Raw genomic sequence first — 20,315 nt, forward strand, 5'->3', positions numbered from 1 at the left:
CCAGTGAAGAATCTTTGCTCTCAACTCTCCAATTCCATTGTAAGGGAAGAATTTTTAAAGAGAAACTGAGCACTCATCCCAGACTCTCACAGTTGAGCCGACTGCCAGAGTCATGATCCACCTGGCCTTCAGAGGACTAGTGTCCTTTAAGGACAGTCGTTACTTTTGGCCTATACAATTTTTAGCTATCGTTCAAAGAATGGTCATATCTGTTTTCCTTGTGTTATCTGATTAAAAAAAAAAAGTACACCAGGTTAATCTAAGGCTTTGCCCACCCAAAAGCAGCCATTGTCAACTTAATCCCAAAATAGGTAATTAAAATAGGCAAAGCAGGAGTGTAAAGTGATCCATGTAGCTTTGCTTAAAACTTCAGTAGAGTCTTATGTGTTGAATCATCCCAGGTTTTGGGAGGACACTGTTTTTCAGCTCAGCACAGCTGAAACTTCCTGCACAACATATTGCAGGAGCATTTGCTTGCCAGTCAGTTTTTGTACAAGCCATAAATACCAGCATTTTTGAAAGAGGAGTTGTTATCCTGCAGGAGTCATGGTTTGGTGCAGTGCGGTCAATGTGACTGCCAAAGTGCACTGTCTCACCCCAGTTTTTCCTCTATAAAATCTGGCCGTTAAAGGATTCAAGCAAGCGTGAGCAGGTTTTGGCCACTGTACCTTTTATGCCACAGCATGAATACAGAAAAACTTCCGTGCTTTGCCTTATTAAATGCTGGTATGTCAAAAAGAAAACAGATATATTCATGAGGTTTGTCAGTGGTGTGCCTCCCTCTGGAGGTGACACACATGGAAGAACTGATATTTGCGAGGTGTAACTTTTCTTTAAAATAAAACCGAAGCTTTTAATACCCTGAAAAAGGTGATTATTTTTTTTCCTAGGTTTTGCTAGAACTTTCCCTTTTTGCCAAAATGGGGACGTGTTGCTCCATAATATAAATCCAATTACTATGGTGTAGAATTTATTTGCTGTGGGAGAAAGTTTATCTATGGCAATGTCCTTGTTATTTAGTGAATTGTTGAGTGGCGAGAAAGTAGTTTGTAGTAGTAAATTGTCCATCAGTAACAGAACAAGAGGCTTCTCTGGAGCTTAGTCCAAAGTTTTAAATTTTGTTCTGTGTCTCATCTGTGGTTTCTTTTCCTTCTTTTTTTTTTTTTAATGTAGGAATCAACAGAACAGCCCTCAGGGAGATAAAATTGTTACAGGAGCTAAGCCATCCAAATATTATTGGTGTAAGTAAAATGAATGCTACTTCTAGAATCAGTCCTCAAATACTTTTGGTACAGGTTCAAACTGAAATTTGGAATTCCTGTAAATATCCTTGGGTCATGGAGATGCTACTTAATTTTATTTGAGCTATTTTTTCCACCCCCAAATGGGCAGTAAAATAATGTTATGGCAAAGCACCTATTTCAATAACAAAGACAAAGTAGTTTCTTTTGAAATTCTCTTTTTAGCTTGGAGCTGTATGGATATTAATGGTGGGGACAATTGTGGAAATCTAGATACATGTTTTGCATCTCTGACAGACTTGCAAATTAGCGCAGTGCCAAATTTACCTGATTGTTTGCTTCAAATGGAACCAGTGACAGCCAAAAGCAGGCTTTTGTAATTAATGGTAATGTGGTATTCATGTGACTTACTAGGTTTTAGTGCTGATATCTAAAATGTGTATTGGAAGGAGTGAAACCTGTATCTTTTCAGTTGCGTTTAGGTTGACTTCCAGCTACAGATACCCAGCTGGAGCTAAAGATATTTTAAGAGTAGCTAATAGTGATAATTTGAAGGTGTGCCATAAATATTAGACTAAATATGAATTTTCCAGATTTATTTAACTTTTTTGAGTGGAAATTGTGAACTTACTTTCAAAGTGGTTGCTTTAGCTATCAAAATTAGAAAACGTGCAGAGAAAGACAGCTAAAATGGCAAAGGGATGGAGCATATTTATGAAAAAGTTTGGTATTACTCACTGGTGAGGAAAAGGCTGGGAATGGGAAGGCCTACAAAACTGACGTGGTAGGTAAAGTGCATGCAGAACTGATATTTGCAAAACCCCACAGTACTAGAAATAAGAGGTGTGTTTAAAACATATTTGTGTTGCAGGGCTGGGGGGGTGGAAATTGTACTACTTGACACAGTGTGTAGTGAATTTCTCAAATGTGTTGCCACGGTCTTTGTAGAAGCAGATAGCATCAGCAGTTTAAAAAGGAATTAGGCAAATCAATGATCAGTAGGTCCATAAGCAGGTACTAAAGGCAATAGACGAGGTTGTACCCCTCTGAGCAGTCTTGATAAAACTGTTGTGTATGTTGGAATTAATAAGGGGTTGTGAATTACAAAAAGTGGCCCAGCCTGTAGGCTCACCTGCATAGTATCTCCTGTTACCATGGTTTCTGCAGAGGAAGAGCATGAGCGTAATCACTGCTGTTATGAGCTATACAAATGACTATCCTGCAATTGGGTAATTCACATGGTCATCATATTGAGACTGTAATGAATGAGCCACACCGTGGAGAGCATACCTTCCTTGGGGGTAGAATACCAGGCTAGATGATCTGTGGTTCTTACTGAGCATCACGCTTGTGTTATCTCAAATTAAAAACTGATTTTGTCATTATACAGCTTTATCATAAGAAAGGGCTGTTTGGATAGTCTCCAAAGTTTTATTTATCCTAGAAAGCTTGCTACAAAGATGAATAGGTGCCTAAGAATATCTTTGAAAGGAAGTTAATAAGCCTAACACTTAGAATTTCTAAATGCTGCATGCTTACAGGTGGCAGATACAGAGCTGAATCCATGGGAAAACTTAGTCTGGTCTCAAGAAAGGGTAGGAGTTTGTAGAACAGCAAGTTTTGGGAGGAGGACAAGGTGTGTGTTAGATTATATGTTGTAGCTAAAATGGTAAAGTTAATGCTTTCTTTTCTTCTCCCCCCCCAAACAAACAAACAAAAAACCTCCAGGAAGGAGAGGCAATTGTGTAAAATGTTGTTACTGTGCTTAATGAGGATTCTTTTTTTGGAGACTGAGTTAAAAAGTTAAACTGAGTAAGAATTGTTTGTACTGCAAGTCAAAAAACTTAAACCAGTTCAGCAAGCTGAAAATCCACATGCAGACTACAATGGTGCAGAATTTTAGAAAACTGGAAGTACGAGAGTATGCTTCATCATAATGTATTTTGTGTTACAGCTTCTAGATGCATTTGGACACAAGTCCAATATTAGTTTGGTGTTTGATTTTATGGAAACGGATCTAGAGGTAAGACTCTTTAAAGACTTCATTTCAGTGTCTTCAAATGGTTTTTGAAAATATTACTTTAACAGGCTTACATCTGCCCATGTTAGAAAGGTGACTTTCATTATGTCAGTTGATTAAGGTCATGTCTTTAAAGTAGGTTGAATAATTTGACAATTTTTGTGAGTTCTCAGCTGATACTTTTAAATACTTGTCAGCATGATCTTCAAGAAACAGATTGTTTACTATGTTAGTTTTCAGGGACTCCAGTCACAGTGTAGAACCTCAGTCATAGATCAGCATCTCAGAGTGCAATTGCTAAGCATAATATCATCAAACGTGTTCAAGTGAGTGTGATACTAAAGTATATCAGGTGATGAGCTGGTACTAAAATTGCATGCATCTGAACCATTCTTTTAAATGTAACAATGCTAGGTACTTGCAAATCAGCATCTTACAGATGTTTCATTCTCCAGACTTTAAGTCAGTTTGTCTTTGCAGAAGTCTTTGTATGAGATATTTTGATGCAAGATTCTTAATTTTGGAAGACTGTCCTAGACGGCAATTCATGTCAGATCTCTATATGCACACATTATACTTACTCTGGACTGAAATTAATGTAGCTGTTAGCTAGCTCGTTTCACATACGCTGTTAAGAACTGGGGCTAGCATTTAAAATAATAAAAGAAGACATTGATAGGCTTGCTGAAACCTAGATGAATGCAAGACTGAAAAGGTTAGATAAGGTTTTTTGCTAATAGAAGTTTAATAAGTAGACTTTCTAGAGGTTTCATTCTCTTTACTTAGTAACTATGCAACATTTACAGCTGAGGAAGATAAAAGTGTACAAAGAAGAATGAAATACTCTTGTACTACATAATGCCGTGGTATGCAGAGCATTTAACTGGATTGTGGTATCACTCAGGCCACCCTTTGGGCCTTCAGCCTGTTGTGATTGGGCACGTGCTGCATACCTGAAACTTTGTGTAGTCTTAGACAGCTATTTTGTAAGTTTCAAACAACTTAAAGCTTAGGAAAGGCTATTACTGAACTGGACAGTAATATTAGCAAGGAAGTTTTGGGGAGTAGTATAGAAACTGCTTTCAAACAGGATGTTTACATAGAATTTTAATGTTAAAAATCAATGAATGTAGAAAACATAAGTAGATTTGTTAAAATATAGTAAAGTGGCCATACGTCCTGGTCGTCTTGGAAATAGAGGAAACCATTGCATTTACGAAGATTAGATGCTTAGGTTGTACAGAGAAGGAAGGAATAAGTGGGAACATAATTTCAGGTTTACTGACACATTTATCATTTTTATGTGTACATCTTTGTCTTGTAAGTTTGGGTATCAGCCTGGAACTGAAAAAATAATAAACTGATGTTTCCCACCGATTTTCACGTTTGCTGGTTATGCTGAGTTCATGTAGGCTATCTGGGCTCCCCATTTAAATTTCTGATCTCCAGAATAGACCTATTATTCTGAAAAAAGGGTGAGAATGGTAGAGAATATGTGACTGTCAATTTGAACTTTGTCTTAAAGGATGAAATAACTTTTGAGCTGAAAGAATGGAAGAAAGTTAATCTTTACTATCAATCTAACACTTCACAGGTTATTATAAAGGATACTAGTATTGTGTTGACACAATCTCACATCAAGGCATATATGCTGATGACACTTCAAGGATTAGAATATTTACATCAACACTGGATTCTACACAGGGTAAGCAAGTACTAAATTGACAGCCTTTATGCTGTAACAAAAGTCACATTTGATAGAATTTGAGTCTAAAGTTTAATAAAGGTAGTCTTGATATTCAGACATTGTTTCTTAGTCCATAAGCATTCATGCTGTTTTGGAGAGCCAACAGCAGTACCAGAAATCTTAAGAATTGCTGATATGGTTATTTAGATATTTATATAAAGTGTCTCAACTTAACATATGACTTTGAGTAGCACTGTGAACTGGATCTGGCTGGGATGAATTGGACTCCTTTCACAACAGCCTGTATGGTGCCATGTTTTGAATTTGTGCCTAAAACAGTTCTGATAGCACACTGCTGTTTTGGCTGTTGTTGAACAGTGCTTGGGCACTGTCAAGGCTTTCTTTTTCCCACTCTGCCTGTGCCCTGGTGAGTAGGCTGGGGGTGGGCAAGAAATAGGGAGGGGAAACAGCTGGGAAAGCTGACCCAAGTTGGCCAGAGGGAAAGTGCATGCCATATAACGCCACGCTCAGCAGTAAAAACTGGGGTAGAGGAAGAAGGGGGTTTTTTGGCTTCTAAGGTGGCTGTTGCCTGGAGACTGACTGGGCATCAGTCTGCTTGTGGGAGGTGGTGAATGATTTCCACTGCATTGCTTGCTTGTTTGGGTTTTTTCCACTTTTCTATGCCTGTTAAACTGTCTTTAGAGCAGTGTCCCAGAGTTTTCTTGCTTTGGTCTTCTCTCTCCTGTCATGCTGGGGAGGAGAGGGGAAGAGAATAGGGTGAGCAATGGCTGTGTGGGTGCTTTGCTGCTGGCCAGAGGTCAATGCACAACACACTGTTACTGTATTTAACTTATCACTTCCATGACTTCTACAGTTATTTGAAACGCTTGCAAAGTCTTTTTATTATCTGTTTGACAACTATGCAGCTAAGACAGAACTGTTCCTGCAGCAAAGCTAAAACCTATCAAGAGGCAGTTTTTTTTTAAACTCTGCAGCTTAAGTATAATAATATTCAAATGGGTATGTTTCACTGTAATTTTCATGTATGGTGAAATAATTGATTTCCTGGGTTTTTTTCAGTTTTCTTCCTCACAATGTAGACTTACAATAGAATCAAAAGCCTGCACTTTAAAATACTGTTACGGCACACCTGCTAGGAGGTTCATTATATGTCTGTTTTTATCAACACTGACAAAATTCTTTCTTTACTTTCTGTGCTGACAGGATCTTAAACCAAATAATTTGTTGTTAGATGAAAATGGGGTTTTAAAATTGGCTGACTTTGGCTTGGCAAAATCTTTTGGAAGCCCAAATAGAGTTTATACACACCAGGTAGTAACAAGGTAAGACATCCTATTTTGTCTCTTACATAGTGATTGTGTGGTTGTTTTGCAGTGTCTTTTGAAATATGTCATGCCAAATCAACACATTCGAAGTTTGACATCTAGCTGATGTGATATGGCCGTAGTGCCAAAAGCTTCATAAAGAAAACACAAGAAAGCATTGTTTAGCAAAGTCTCTGTAAGAACCGCTAGAATATGCATCCATGGGGGTTGTTCTGAGGTATGATACTCCTTTGAAATGCATGGAAATAATATGTATCTACCTATAAGCCTGGCTCTCAGAGCAAGAGTTGTTGCTTTCTGTTAATCATGAGACCGAGAATCTTTTTTTGTAGCTAGTCACATTTCCTATTATGAGACAAAAGCTTGAACCAATTAAAATATTTATTAATGTTATTTATGACATGCTTTTTTAAGGTATGCTTTAAAAAGCAGGGCTGCAAAATACGCAAGGTACTTCCTTTTGTCTGCTGTAATGCTAAAGCTATTCAGGCAAAGCTGGTTTGTTTTAACACCTTGGTTCAAAAGGCAGAAATGCTACAGTAGTTTCAAATGCAGCATGTATCAGATCATTGCATTAAACTTGATTGTTCTTAGGCAGTGGAGGTAGCTGTTTTGAACAACTGCTGTCAAGGTTGATTTTGCATGGAACTAGTCTTTATACTTAGGTCTGTTGGTATGGAGATTTTCGGAAGCTGGTAAGAATTCTGTCTTCCTGACATTTCTTCAACATAAACCAAAATTTTCTTTAAACTCTATAACATCTAAACCTACCTCTTAAATACTTATTTCCTCTGCATATCTGCAGTTCTGTTGCTTGTTAACCAGCTCAGTTGAAACTGTAGTTAATTTGTGGTTATATGTGACCCCACAGTGAAGAATGCACAGCTTTGTTCAGTCTTTCTTAAAAAACTTTGCAGGATAGAGTATAGCACTTCAGTGTCTGAAAAATATATAGGCAGGAACAGTATCCTCTTTGTAGTTCTTGCATTGCTACAACATAAAGCATTTGCCATGAGCAAAGCCGGGTGATTTTTCCCAATATGTGTTTTCTTTCAGATGGTACCGAGCCCCAGAACTATTGTTTGGTGCTAGAATGTATGGTGTTGGTGTTGATATGTGGGCTGTTGGTTGTATTTTAGCTGAATTGCTCCTCAGGGTAAGTCTTCAAATGTAAGCATTTTTAATTTGCTTTTCATTACATTACAGAGTGCATTACAACTTCGTATGTGGGTTTCCTCTCTCCTGCTAACAGCAGCAGGCGAAGGCAGTTAGGCTGTTCAGGAAAAGAAGGGAAAAAAGCTTCCAAAAGCTTGCAAACTGTAAGGAAAGTGAAGTTTTGGAATAGACTGAGGTTCCGTAAGCATCACAATCATTGGAAGACAGCTGGGTAAAAAAACTGCAACAAACTCTCACAGTCTTGCCTTGAGGAAAGTTGAGTAGATAACACTCAGAGGACTGGAAGAGTTATCCTTTCACACAGCTTTCTATCAGTTTTCATTTGCTGTCCTTCTGGAAATGTGACATCATAGATACATGCATACTCTGTCCCTTATACATTGTTCCTCAATAACTGTGAATAATTATCACCAGTAGCTTAACTGTGGGTTTACTTGTAATGAGCAGAAGAGTTGTGTTTTTCTAAGCTTAGTTGACAATACTGGAATGAAGCTGAAGGTTAACATCAGGTAATTCTATGCCACTCCTGAGTACAGTGCACAGATGTGATGGTCCTTAAGTATGTTTTACTGAAGTAGACCATTTATTGTGCAGATCTGTGTAGAGGACATGAAAGTGTGAGGTGGGGAGTGGAGGGTAGGGGCACAGACACAGCTGAAACCATGAAGTAGCCTGCAGTATAATTTCTTCAATGAGTAAGTGGCTTCTGCTTGGTTTTTGCACTGTACTTTAAGTGTTTGTGTGGCCATGTCATGAACCATACTGGGGAACTGGTCTGTCTGAAAACACCTTGAAAGAAATCTTTTGATTTGGTGTATCGCTGGTACAATTTGGTTGGCAGTTCAGAAATGGAGATGTACAGTGGCTGTTTAAGCAGCACTTGTGATGTGTACGTAAATATGTGGTAGACCTCCTAAGTTGAATAAACTCAGAGTCAGAAAGGAAATAAGAAATTGCTGAATTCTGCTGATTCTTTGGTTTCTCACAAAGCAGAAAATGTGTAATGGTTCAGTTTTGTCACTGCGATAATTTTAAATCTCTCTGTCCTTTTTCTTCCTGAGTGTACTGGGTTGAGGGACAATACAACTTCTGGGAGCTTTACAAAAACAGTTTATGTTCAAGGCACTTTCATGACACCAAAATTTAGTACACTGCCTAGTAGGGATGTTCATTAAAGTCTTTCTGTCCTACTTGGTTAAATACTGCCTCTAATTCTTAATAATTTTGCTTTGGTCACAGTCTTTTTTTTCTTTCATTATGTGCCTGATGCACAAGCTACAAGTTAAACTGAGCAAATATCCCCTTTTTTGTCTTCTGCTTAGTTTAAATGAGATGTGACACTGATTAGGCAGTTTCTAACCTAGTGGGTCACTACTGTCCCTTGTGCTGTTGTCTAATTCCATCAGTCTAACTGCTGCTTGTGTAACCCAGTTACGATTCACTTTGAATGTTTTGTATATATATAAAACCTAACTTCAGGAAGCAGATGATAGAAAGATCAACGTGAGCCGCCAGCTTTAAACTGGCAACTGAGATGTAAAATCTTTCCTTTCCTGTGTTTAGTTATTTTACATTAATGTGGTGGTCTAATCTTATGTTTAGCTCTCTGCTATCTACTCAGTGATACCAAGCCTGGGTTGCAAGAAACCTTCGGAATCTATTTGGACATAACTAGAAGCCTCAAATATTCAGTGTACCTCTTTGTGGGCAGCTGGTATACAAAGAAGTTTTGCCCTGCAATTATAAGGGATAGCTCAAAGCTCTTCTCTAGAATTGAAATTCAGAAGCTAATTCAATCCAATGCTGTTGCCTTCTTCCAGGTTCCTTTCTTGCCTGGAGACTCTGATCTTGACCAGCTGACAAGGATATTTGAAACACTGGGCACCCCAACGGAAGAACAGTGGCCTGTGAGTGCTTTTGTTTAACAGACTGACAATAGTTTTACTTGTTACTCTTTATTTTAGCTTTTGAAATTAAATTAAAGGGTATACCAGAATACTTGAGTAGGTTTTCAGAAGGCATCTGCCTGATCGCACAAAGCGGAGGATAAGCAGCTGAAGTTTATTGTTTCTCTTGGCTAGTCTCTGGTCAATATAGCAGTGTTGTTAGCATGAAGCAACAGTAATGAAATTTTTTGGTTTCCTTTCTGCATGTATCCGCAGTTTCCCATGGCTATTGGTGTGAAATTATTGTTGTTGCTTAATGTTTTTGAGAGGCTTGATTAATTAGTCTGCTTTAACCTGAAAGGCTTTAATCACTTTCAGAAGTAGGAACAATTTGTAGGGACTTAAGTTGGCCTGCATAAGTTATAGTTTTGGGATACATTAAGAAACACCAGACCAACAGCTTTAGGGACAAACAGTTTATCTCGGAGTAACAGTACTATAACAAATACAAATTAGTAGAACAATTATCTCTGAGATGACAGTAAACTCAGTAATAACAGGCCAAACTTAGTGTCAGGGCACACAATGACCTACGTAACCATGCTTATCAGGCAGACTGACAGGAAGCAGGGCAGAACTTATGATGAGTGACTTGGACCAGCTGATGGGCACGGCGAGTCCTGAATTCCTTGATCAGACTGTTCTCTTTGGTAGTTGAGTTGTGGAAGCACTCTCTGGACGTGCTAACCAGTTATCACATCCCACCTCTTCCTCTGTTGCAGTTTTTCTTTATGTGAATGGTGCTTGGATGCTACCTTAAGTAGTGCACAATCACCAAATGGAGCTATAGCCATATAAGATGTGTGGTCACTATATGGAGCAGACACTGTATAAGGCAATACAGCCCCACATTTTCAGCCCTTGCTTACGTGACTGTGTGGGGGAAAGGGTTGTTTTGCCATGGCAGCATAAGGCCAAGACCAATGTTGACACTACCCACCTCACTGGGAGTGTCAGGTGTGGAGAGGAGTCTGGTCATGGGATGATGAAGGGTTAAATTGAGACAAGACAGTCAATAAGGTGGTGTGCCAAGAAACCATCAGAACAGTACGGGCCAAAAGCTAAGTACAAATCTTTAATATGACAACTAAAACAAGTAAGAAGCCACTGAAAATAAGAATTACAACTAGGTAAATAAGCAAGATGTTCCATATCCCCCTAATGGTGGGAGGCCATCCTGAAATGGATTCCTGCCAACTATGTTTGACTTTTTTTTTTTTAAACACTTTCCAGGATTTGTTTGATCTCTGGTACCATGGTTATTAAAGTTTGTTGTGCCTGCTTCTTTGCCTGTTTCAACAGTCAATGCAAGTCTTCATGTTGCAAAAGCCATTCAGTTAGAGATAATTCATATTGATAAGAGTATGGATGGTATGGTGGGTTTGGGAAGGGAAGTAGGAGAGGGACTTGGAGATGTGGGAATAATATTATGCTTAAGAAAGCTATCGGAGTGTTAGCCTGTAGGTACGCAGTATCAACAGTGAGAAAATATAAGGGTCATGCTACAAAAGGGTTAACGTAGGCATACAAGATACTGATTGTTGATCCACTGATGTGTTGGTCCCTTAAATGATATAGAGGTATCTCCCATTTGAATTGTTTACAATCCCACAGTTAACTGTGGTGTTCTGCTCTTGGCTTATGGAGGTATAATGTAATCTCAAAGAAGGATTCCATACTGGAGAGCTGTGGGGTTTTCCTCCTACCAGTGTTAAAGTAGCAAAGTTCCTTAAGCCAGGTTTTCCCATTTGTCCATACAATTTGAATACATTCTGTTCATTACATTTGAAGATGTATTTCACAGTGTGCTGCAACCTGGGCTAAAGCTTTAGCAGTGGGTAACTCCAGTGCTCATGCAACTGTTGAGTTACCACAGTGGTCTCACATTCCAAGTTGCAGGTTTGGCCTAAGGTTTCCTCAGTTTCCTCTGCTGTTATTGGGCTGCTGTCAGCTTATCATGGGCGTCAGTGTCCACTGTCACTTCCACCCCTCTGATTGCAGCAGTGGCATCTGCTCAGTCATTCCACCTAGCCTCAACCATGTGATGAGCAGAATGGGATCAACACAGCCAACAGCCGAAGTGTGCACATATCTTCCTAAAGAAGGTGGCCCCTAATTTTGGCAGTAAGAGTGCAGAAGGAGCACACTGTCCAAGAGGGAAAGGCACTACATGCACCTAGAATATGTCAGGGGTCAGACAGTATGAGCAGAGCAGTAAATGGCTAAGCAAAGGGCCAGGAGTTCTGGCCATCTGTGCAGTACCATGGTGATTTGGCCATCAGTGGTTTGGACAGTGACGTCACACCCAAACCAGGCATTACTGCAAAGGATTGCTGAGCCATCAGTAAACCAGGCAACTTTTTGCAGGGTGGTGAAAGGAGGGACCTAGGTAATGGCAAATCTGAGTGATTGTTGGTGGCTACAGGGATGGGAAAGGTGAGGTGGGTGAGGATACAATGGTTGGGGCCTAAAGGTTGGGGTCCATCAGTGATGACAGGTATACCAAGAACCCAGTGTTGAGTGGCAATGGATTGAGTTTATCCTTCAGGGAAAGCAATGTTGTGAAGGATGTCATGAAGAATAGGACATAAAACCCTAAGTGTAAGGGGATGATCCTGAAGGAGTTTGTCAGTGTCAGAAAAGGTAGCAAGTAAAGCATGCTCCCATTCACGATATGAGGCTTGTGCATATTGCCACCCCTTGCTACCAAAATGGATAGGTTTAGGGGTGGAGTCCTTGGAACTTCTCTCCTGGAACAGTCCCCACCAGGCACCATTTCCACTCTACTGGACCTTGAGTTCAAATCTGCCAGTAGGAGTGAGGGGTCCTAAATGTTGATACTGTTGAATACTTTTTGGGAGAAGGGTTAAGGCCTGTTGATGACTTGTGTTCCAGTCCCAGGTGAAATGTTTTTGCAGCAAGGAATATGGAGGATGGACTAGCTGACTAAAACCAGGGACATGGGCGTGCTGTAATTTATGAAGTGCCTAAAATCTCTGGAGGTTGTTTTTGAAGAGGGAGTAGGTAAAGATAAAACAGATTGCAAGATGATTTCAGAATACTTTTGGTACCGGCATAGAGAGAGACTCATGCATTCTGGGCAGGAGCGTGGCATTTGCAGGGAGGAATAAAAAGATCCCAGTGTTCTTTCAGAGCTGAAACTAAGAGGGTTATATCCTGTGCAACAGATTCATGTGTAGGTCTGCCCATGAGGATGTCATTGGTATAGTGGTGGCAGAAGAGATCAGGAGTGGAAGAAGTTTCAGCTAAGGCTAAGAGACTGTGAGTAAGGGTAGGACTATGGTGATAACATTCAGTACACCTTTACTCATTTACTTCAATATTATTCCATGTAAAAGTAAAGTGACCTTGATCATTTAAGTGGATGGGGCACTGGGAGAACATATCTTTAATGTTCAAAACTGCCATCCATAGGTTAGAAGCAGGCAAATGGTGTTGAGTATGTCAGCAGCTATTAGGACTGTTGCGTGAAGCAGAGAGGAGGCAGAATGTGTGCTACAGTAGGCAGCGGTCAGATGCCGAGACCTATTTGTTTGGGTTTGCCCACTGGCCAGATGGGGCTGCTAAATGGGGTGTGGGTGTGAGTGACTGTCATGACCCAGGCTGGACAGAACAGGGATGGGTCGTGGTGAATTTGGAATCCCCTCAGGCTGAATTAAGGTGAGATGACACCAAACGATCAGTTAAACATTTTATTCATGGCAGAAGCAGCCTGCACTTGGAAGGCAGAACAGTAGGTGGCGGGGTTTCTCCCAATAAGAATTTGCACGGAACTACCTCAGTAAACCGTGTAACCCGTGGTGACCATATACATCAATTCAGGGAAGAAAATAAGGAGATCCCTCCTGTTGAGTCAGGAGGTTCAGAGCAGACCCCCTTGCTTTCTAGACTCCTCCTCAGGGAGGAGCCCAGGGGCGGCTGGATCCAATCCTAGTCCCAGACTTGTGGTCAGTGGTTTGTGTCTAAACAGGTGAGGTGTGGGGATTATGGGGAAAAAGAGAGAGACAGAGAGAAAATAGAAGGATTTCATTGGTCCTGGGTCCAGCGTTGGTCCAGTCAGGAGAGGGGTCTAGTTCTGGTGGGCACGTGCGCAGGGCTCCTTGTGTTGGTGTATTTTATAGCCCAGTTCCCGCCTTTTCTCATGTCAGTCACACCCCTCTTGGTCTTCTGCACACTGCCTGTAAGGACTTACCTAACTCTCGATCTTGTGTGCTGGTGCCGTCACGGGGGGGTGGTCCTGAAGGGTCCCTCGGGCAGCTGTGAGCCCCTTCTCACACAAACTTTGTATGACCTCTGGCCATATATGATGAGCTGCCCGGCTCAGCGTATGTATCATCCTCCCGTGTGCCCTCTGTGCTAGGCAGAACTTGGCTGCTTTGTTATGCAGCGTTTGTTGTTGCCCCACCACAGTGTTTGAGACATTAACTCATTCAGTCTCTCACAATAACTACTTCCTGTTCTTCCAGCCCTGTATGAAGGGAGGCAGGTGATGAGGTTTTGGGCTTGTGGTTTTAAAGGGTGCTGCTGTAAATTAACAGCATGGGTCATTGGAGGTAGGGGGGGTAACTTGCTGGAACTAGCAGGTAGTTTGGTTCAGAAGTACCAAGATACCGTACCTTGCCTTGAGCATCATGGAAGGTTTGGCTTCTGAGTTGGTTCATATCTAAGATGTTAGAATATCCCAAAACTGCAGATTCTTGGGCCGTACATCTATTGGGGAAGTCATGCTTGACTGACTACAGGAAGAGCTATGAGTGGTCCTGTGAGCTCACAGACTACTGCAGTATGAGGGAAGTGGTCCCCTCCAGTGTATGATCTATTGATGACAAATTTCAGCACCTGTATCAATGAGGCAGTCCAAATACAATTTATCATTGATGGTGACATCTAGCACTAGATTGGAAGTCCATGTAAGCCACACCCTCTATAGCATGTCAGAGAGACTGGTGGCTTCTGACCAGACCCTGTGGTGCTATTTGGACCTCTAGTAAGTTTGGGTAACAGAGGCTGAGGTTTCCAGGCTCCAGCTGATGGAATGGCAGGAGGGGCACTTGGGCTTTACCTCCAATGGGAGAATGTGTGGCACAATGTGGGGTGTTGGCAAGAGCCAGTAACACTGATCCTGGGACTCTGTGTATTGCTGTTTTGGTAATGCCCAGGGCCAAACGGGCTTTCTCAAGGTCTTTGGGTCAGGGCCCTTTCACAGAGGCTTAGGGAGGTTTTTTTTTTTAACTTACAGGGACTCAGCAGGATTTGGTGGTAATTATAGCTGCATCTTTACAGAGATGGGAAGATAGCAGAAGCTACCTTTTGTAATGGCAGGGACTGTGTGGGGCTGTGTGCTGCACCTGTAAGGCCAGTGCTTATTGATATTAAATGTCCTATGAGTGGACCCTTTTTGACTAGTAGGCACCACTGTGTCTCAGTGGGATGATGGCAGGTCTTGGCCATGAGGCCTATGTCTAAAGCATGATTGATAACCAGCTTAGCTATGCTCAATTCTAAATCTGTGGGATTGGCCAGGGTCCTCAGTCATCTCTGAACATCCTGGTCTAGGATCCATCCAGAGGAACCTGGTCTAGTGGAAGGTGTCCCTGCCCATGGCAGGGGGATTGGAGCTAGATGATGTTTAAGGTCCCTTCCAACCCAAATCATTCTATGATTCATTCTATGATCTTGGGGCACTCTCTTTGAACATAAGCTGTTGATGCCCAAAAGACAGTGTCTGTATTTTCTGATGGTCTGGAATCTGACCCTAATTCCCTAAAGTGAGGGTCTGAGCTTCTGATACTGAAACTTGAATGGTATCCCCTCCTCATATTTGCAAGCCAGGCTAAGTAATCCTCAATAACAGACTGTGATAGCACTTGCTTGATTTGTCTTATTTGTAAAAGGGCATGTGGAGATACTTGTGATGCCTTCGTTAGCATCATACTCGTTTTCAATAATTGATGGGATTCATAAGTCTCGTTGGGCTTCAAGAATTTGATGTATCATCGTTTGAATCCAAATCAAACCAAGTATATTTTTCCATGTCTTCTTGGTCAATATATAAAGCTTTATGTATTTTTGTTGCAGAAATTCCCTTTTCTGTAGCTTCCAGCTGCGGGTCAAGTTTTTCTTGGACAGGTACTGCCACCAGGGGGACATCGAGGTGTTCTAATTTCTCCACACAAGCCTGCACGCCTTTAACACAGGCAGTGGCAAGTATCACAGATGCAGGCTGAGTATCCTGCTGGGCTTGAGCCCATTCTTTTTGTAGGGAGACAGCTGGAGCTTTGGCTGCAGTCAGTGGTATTCAGCATTTCCAAGACAGTGCGCAAAGAGGAATAGACAGAGTAACCTCCCCTTCATGTTTTTGTCTTTCTGAATTTCTGTAATTAAAGTAGCCATGGAAAAGGGAACAGGTGCTTCCCTCCGTCAGAGAATCTGGTGTCTGTGGGCATCCAAAACAACCAGTTAGGGCACTCAGTACAAGGTTGGGGCAGGTAATGATGTTGTGTACTATGTCCCACTTCTGACACTAGAGATGGTCCAGCCAAGTTACATGTTCAGGATATGGTAACAGACACCAGACCAATAGCTTTAGGGATAAACAGTTTATCTGAGAATAATGATGCAGTAACAGATACAAATCAGTAGTATCATTATCTGGGTCAAGATGACAGTCAATCCAGTAATTCACTAACACTGGGCTAAACTTAATGTCAGGGCGCACAATGACCTAGATAACTGTGGTTATCAGGCAGGCTGACAGGAAGCGGGGCATGGCTTCTTTGGACGGGCAACTTGGACCAGCTGATGGGCATGGGTGGTCCAGAATTCCCTGATCAGACCATCCTCTTTTGTGGTTGAGTTGTGGAAGCGCTTTCTGGACTTGTTAACCAGTTGTCACATCCCACCTCTGTTCCCTCTCCGTGCTGCTTTTCATTCGTGTGAATGGTGCTTGAATGCTATGGTACACAATCACCAAATGGAGCTATAGCCAGATGGAGAAATATCATATAACGCACTACTAGCCCCACACAATTCTGTTGCTGCTCCAGAATTCTGAATGAAGTGCATGAAGATCTTTGCAATGACATTTCTGCTTTCTTTGAAGAGGAAGAGTTAAGGTATGGGTGGGGAGAGGGGAGAATAGGAGACTTGATAGCATGGCAAAGATGATGCATTCCCAAATGAATTTGTAAACCCATGCATTTCAAGAATTGAAATACTATCAAGATTATAACTGATTGAGCACATTTTTCACTTCAGTGTTAATACTTTATTTTGCTTGGATAAACTTAATGAAGTGTGATGACTAGAGGTTTAAAATACTTAAAACTATTAAAATACTATGTTTGGATAATTGTCTGTTACAAGATCATTTTTATTATAGTTTGAATACAATGGGATTGTTTTCATACCTACAGGAGGAAAAAGTACACAATTCATCTGTTTAACTGCTTGGCATATTTTCCTTCCCTCCCCCTGCTCCCCAGAGAAAAAGTTTCAGTTGTGCATTTCAAAAGTAACTCAAAATGCTCATGATGATAGCTAACTTTGAGGAGAAGGACAGTGTATTATTAACTGGGAGAAAATGGGAGACTGGCTATTTTGTGAATCTTGTCTCTTACACCATGTCAGTTTGCAAAAGAAAAAAGTTTTACTTCATTTGTCTGCACCCACCCTAGAGTTCTTTTGTACTTCCTTTCTTTGTTAGCAGTTTTTCCTTTTGGACTGGTCACCACTAAAGCAAGGCAAGGGAGCTCACTTTGAAAGGGAAAGTGTGAAACAACTGTAACAGTTAAAAAAAAAAAGTCTTTATGACCTTCTATTACTACATTTATTTTATTTCAGTGACCATGTATTAGCAAGATGTTTTGAAAGATAATTTGCTTCTGCCAAAAGACAGCCATGTGAAGTTCCCTTTCTGTGAGAAGCTCAGCTCTTTCTAACTTCAAAAACATACATTCTATTTTTGGCCTTTGTAGGGGATGACAAGTCTTCCAGATTATGTCGCATTTAAGTCTTTCCCTGGAATGCCACTTCAACATATCTTCAGTGCAGCTGGTGATGATTTACTCAACCTTCTGCAAGGCTTATTCACGTTTAATCCTTGCACTAGGGTTACGGCTACTCAGGTATAGTACACTTGCATTATGTCCTAATGTTCATTAAGCTACTGTTTAATATCAGACAAATGTGCTTTGAAGCCAGTAAGCGAGACTTGAAATGAAATATATTGGCTCTGTTTATGAAATACTAGGAACAAATTTCCAGTGTTTTATAGAGAGAACTCAAAGGCATGAATAATGCTGACTGATTGTCTCCATTCCCAATGTGGAGCAAAGGCAGACAACTAAAGGGTGTATGAGTCATGGCCTTCAGACAGTCATTGTATGACATTCAAAATTCAGCCACCTAAAGCTTGAAACTTAAGTCTTAGCATTTCTTATTCCTTGGGTTTGAAAGGTTTTCACCCTTAACTTGATCCAGTCTCTTCTTCAATTTCATTTAAGCTTTTTCATTCTTTTTTAACAAAGTTCTGTCGTGATTTAAACCAGCATTCTGATCTGAATATCCTTTTCCATTATACTTGGGTGAAACTGATCTCAATTTCACTACTCGTTAATGGGGAGAAATGAAGGACTTTGAATAAAAATATTGCAGAATGTTCTAGTTCAGAATATTGATTTCTTCTGTGGGGAAGATATAGCAGTTGGCAATTTCAAAACTGTGTTTCTGTGACCTTACACTGTTGGGGAAGCATGCAAGAAACGGAGCTGTCCCCTTAAGGCCAGGACTCCCTCATTGCTTGTTACACAAGGCAGATCCCAGTCCAGGGGATTAGTGTATGTGTTATGTATTTTTTCATTAGAAGACTTTTCCAGAGCACATCAGGTTTTTTGGTCACCATCTTTAAGAACTTTCAATGTATGTTTCCAAATAATTAGTTTTGCTATGCCTGGGACATGTCTGTACTACTTCGTAAGTATGAAGTCATTTTATAGGTCATATTGTAGGATGGTGACTTGAATATTGAATATATATGATTTTTCTAGTCTAGCATTTTTATTGACAATCCACAGTTTAAGGCAGGAAAGAATTTGCACTTACTTTATTGGCTTGTTTTATAGCTGGCTTTGAATACCATGTAACTGTTATTAACAAAAGTGATGATTACCTAAGAGACAGCTTAGCCAATAGGATATGTAATTCCACCAAATGAAATTAACTCTGCACACTTGTCTGTCTTCTGCTCTACTTCAAACTACACTTCCCTCACAGTTTACAGTGTAGAAACAGCACAGTTACAGAAATTTTGGGGAAAGACCCATCTTAAGAGCTAGCAAAACAGCTGGTGTCCAGGTCCTAGATTTGATCAAGATATAATTTTTTAACCTTTCTTTATTCCTACTTTCTTCTTTATCCTCCTGTCTCATCTGTCTGTTCAGATTGTAAGTTCTTCAGAGTTAGAAGCTTACTGTTTATATAAGACCACCTTCAATGTAGTCTAGAGTTTTGTTAGGATGTCTGAGTACTAGTTAAAAATAACAGTACACAATTATCTCTTGCCTTACAAATCAAAGTGCTGTGGGTAGTCATTGAGAACACAAAATCTTTATTTGCCCCAAAGCCACCTTCTAATATAAAAGTGTCCAATTAGTTTTGAAGTCCCTGTTGCACATGCTTTATTTCATTACAACTTCTTCATAGATGGTGTTCTGACACTTTATACTAATTACTTGCGTTATTTTTCTTCTGTTATCATTAAGGCATTGAAACAGAAGTATTTCAGTAACCGACCAGGACCTACTCCAGGAAATCAGCTGCCAAGACCCAACTGTCCTGCAGAAGCTGTAAAGGAGCAACAAAATGCACTTTTACATTTAAAAAAGAGAAGAACAGAAGGAATAGATCAAGGTAATCTCTTAATGTTTCACCTGTTTTAAAATAGCAGTTACATGCTCAGAGAGAATGTGATACTTCCAATGTTTCAGAACAAAAACTCTGAATGGACTACATCCCTGAGCACCAGCACCAGCTGAAGCCCCTTAATGATTTATGTTTTAGGATAAATGCTTTAGGGTGAGAATTACTTAGTTCTGCTAACAGAATTGGTACAAAAAAGGCTCTTTTATGATGCTTAGGAATCTCTATTCATTAGAAGCAATATCTAATTCCATTAATTTCTGTAATGGAGTGAGCTACTACCCAGTAAATTATAGGTTATTATGATGCCCTTTATTTTTTTTCTGAGACATCTTACTGAGGTGGAAATCACTTAACTTTACATCACTGAAACCAAAAAAGGGTGGGGGTGAGAGAGAGAAACATAGTGTGTTATTCTTTCAAATGTCAGACTGGGAGTGTAAATCAGGTTCAGAAGGGAGATTTCTGCTCGCTGTCTCTTAGACCAAGCAAGTTAACTGTTAAGACCGCTCTGGGTAAGGAACATTAAGCACATTTCTGTAACCCTTTTAAAAGGCAAGCCTATTCCCTAACATATACTTCTATAGGGAGCCTCCAGTTTTCCCCAAACAGTAGCACGTACTTTGTATCTTCATGACAAAAAAAACTTGAGGACTCTGTATCTGACACTAAACGACCCAGACCTTCTAGTAGAGGGGCAAATGTTGGTTCTTAAGCTTGGAGTTGGTTGTCTTAACAGCTTGAATATGCTAGATAGCAGCTGTCAGGTTAGCATCAGCTTTTTGTTATTGCCAGTATGAGACTGTTTTGATACAAGAGTGGTATCTTTTTGGAATGGAGATGCTTCTATGAAAGTGCATTTCCTCTTGAATTCAGAAAGGCAGCTACGTTATTAGAGTTTAACTTACTTTTGGGGCACTTTGACTTCTTGTTTCTTAGTCTGTGTCAGATTAGAAGTAC

General features: G+C 40.4%; 1 protein-coding gene across 13 annotated transcripts in view; it reads left to right on the forward strand.

Annotated features, from left to right (window-relative positions):
* CDK7 (cyclin dependent kinase 7) overlaps nt 1–20,315 on the forward strand; it is a 34,542-nt gene that overhangs the window by 2,636 nt on the left and 11,591 nt on the right. For all 13 annotated transcript variants that reach the window (XR_012649096.1, XR_012649097.1, XR_012649098.1 and 10 more), the window contains exons 4-11: nt 1,174–1,241; nt 3,196–3,264; nt 4,856–4,966; nt 6,173–6,291; nt 7,351–7,450; nt 9,291–9,377; nt 17,414–17,563; nt 19,199–19,346. Coding sequence is in view for 4 of the 13 variants with exons in the window: in XM_075021375.1 (XP_074877476.1) it covers nt 1,174–1,241; nt 3,196–3,264; nt 4,856–4,966; nt 6,173–6,291; nt 7,351–7,450; nt 9,291–9,377; nt 17,414–17,563; nt 19,199–19,346 (852 nt within the window). In the remaining 9 variants the exon portion in view is untranslated. The remainder of the gene's footprint in view (nt 1–1,173; nt 1,242–3,195; nt 3,265–4,855; nt 4,967–6,172; nt 6,292–7,350; nt 7,451–9,290; nt 9,378–17,413; nt 17,564–19,198; nt 19,347–20,315) is intronic.

This window comes from Buteo buteo, chromosome Z (assembly GCF_964188355.1).
Source record: "Buteo buteo chromosome Z, bButBut1.hap1.1, whole genome shotgun sequence".
In the NCBI taxonomy this organism is placed as follows: Eukaryota; Metazoa; Chordata; class Aves; order Accipitriformes; family Accipitridae; genus Buteo; species Buteo buteo.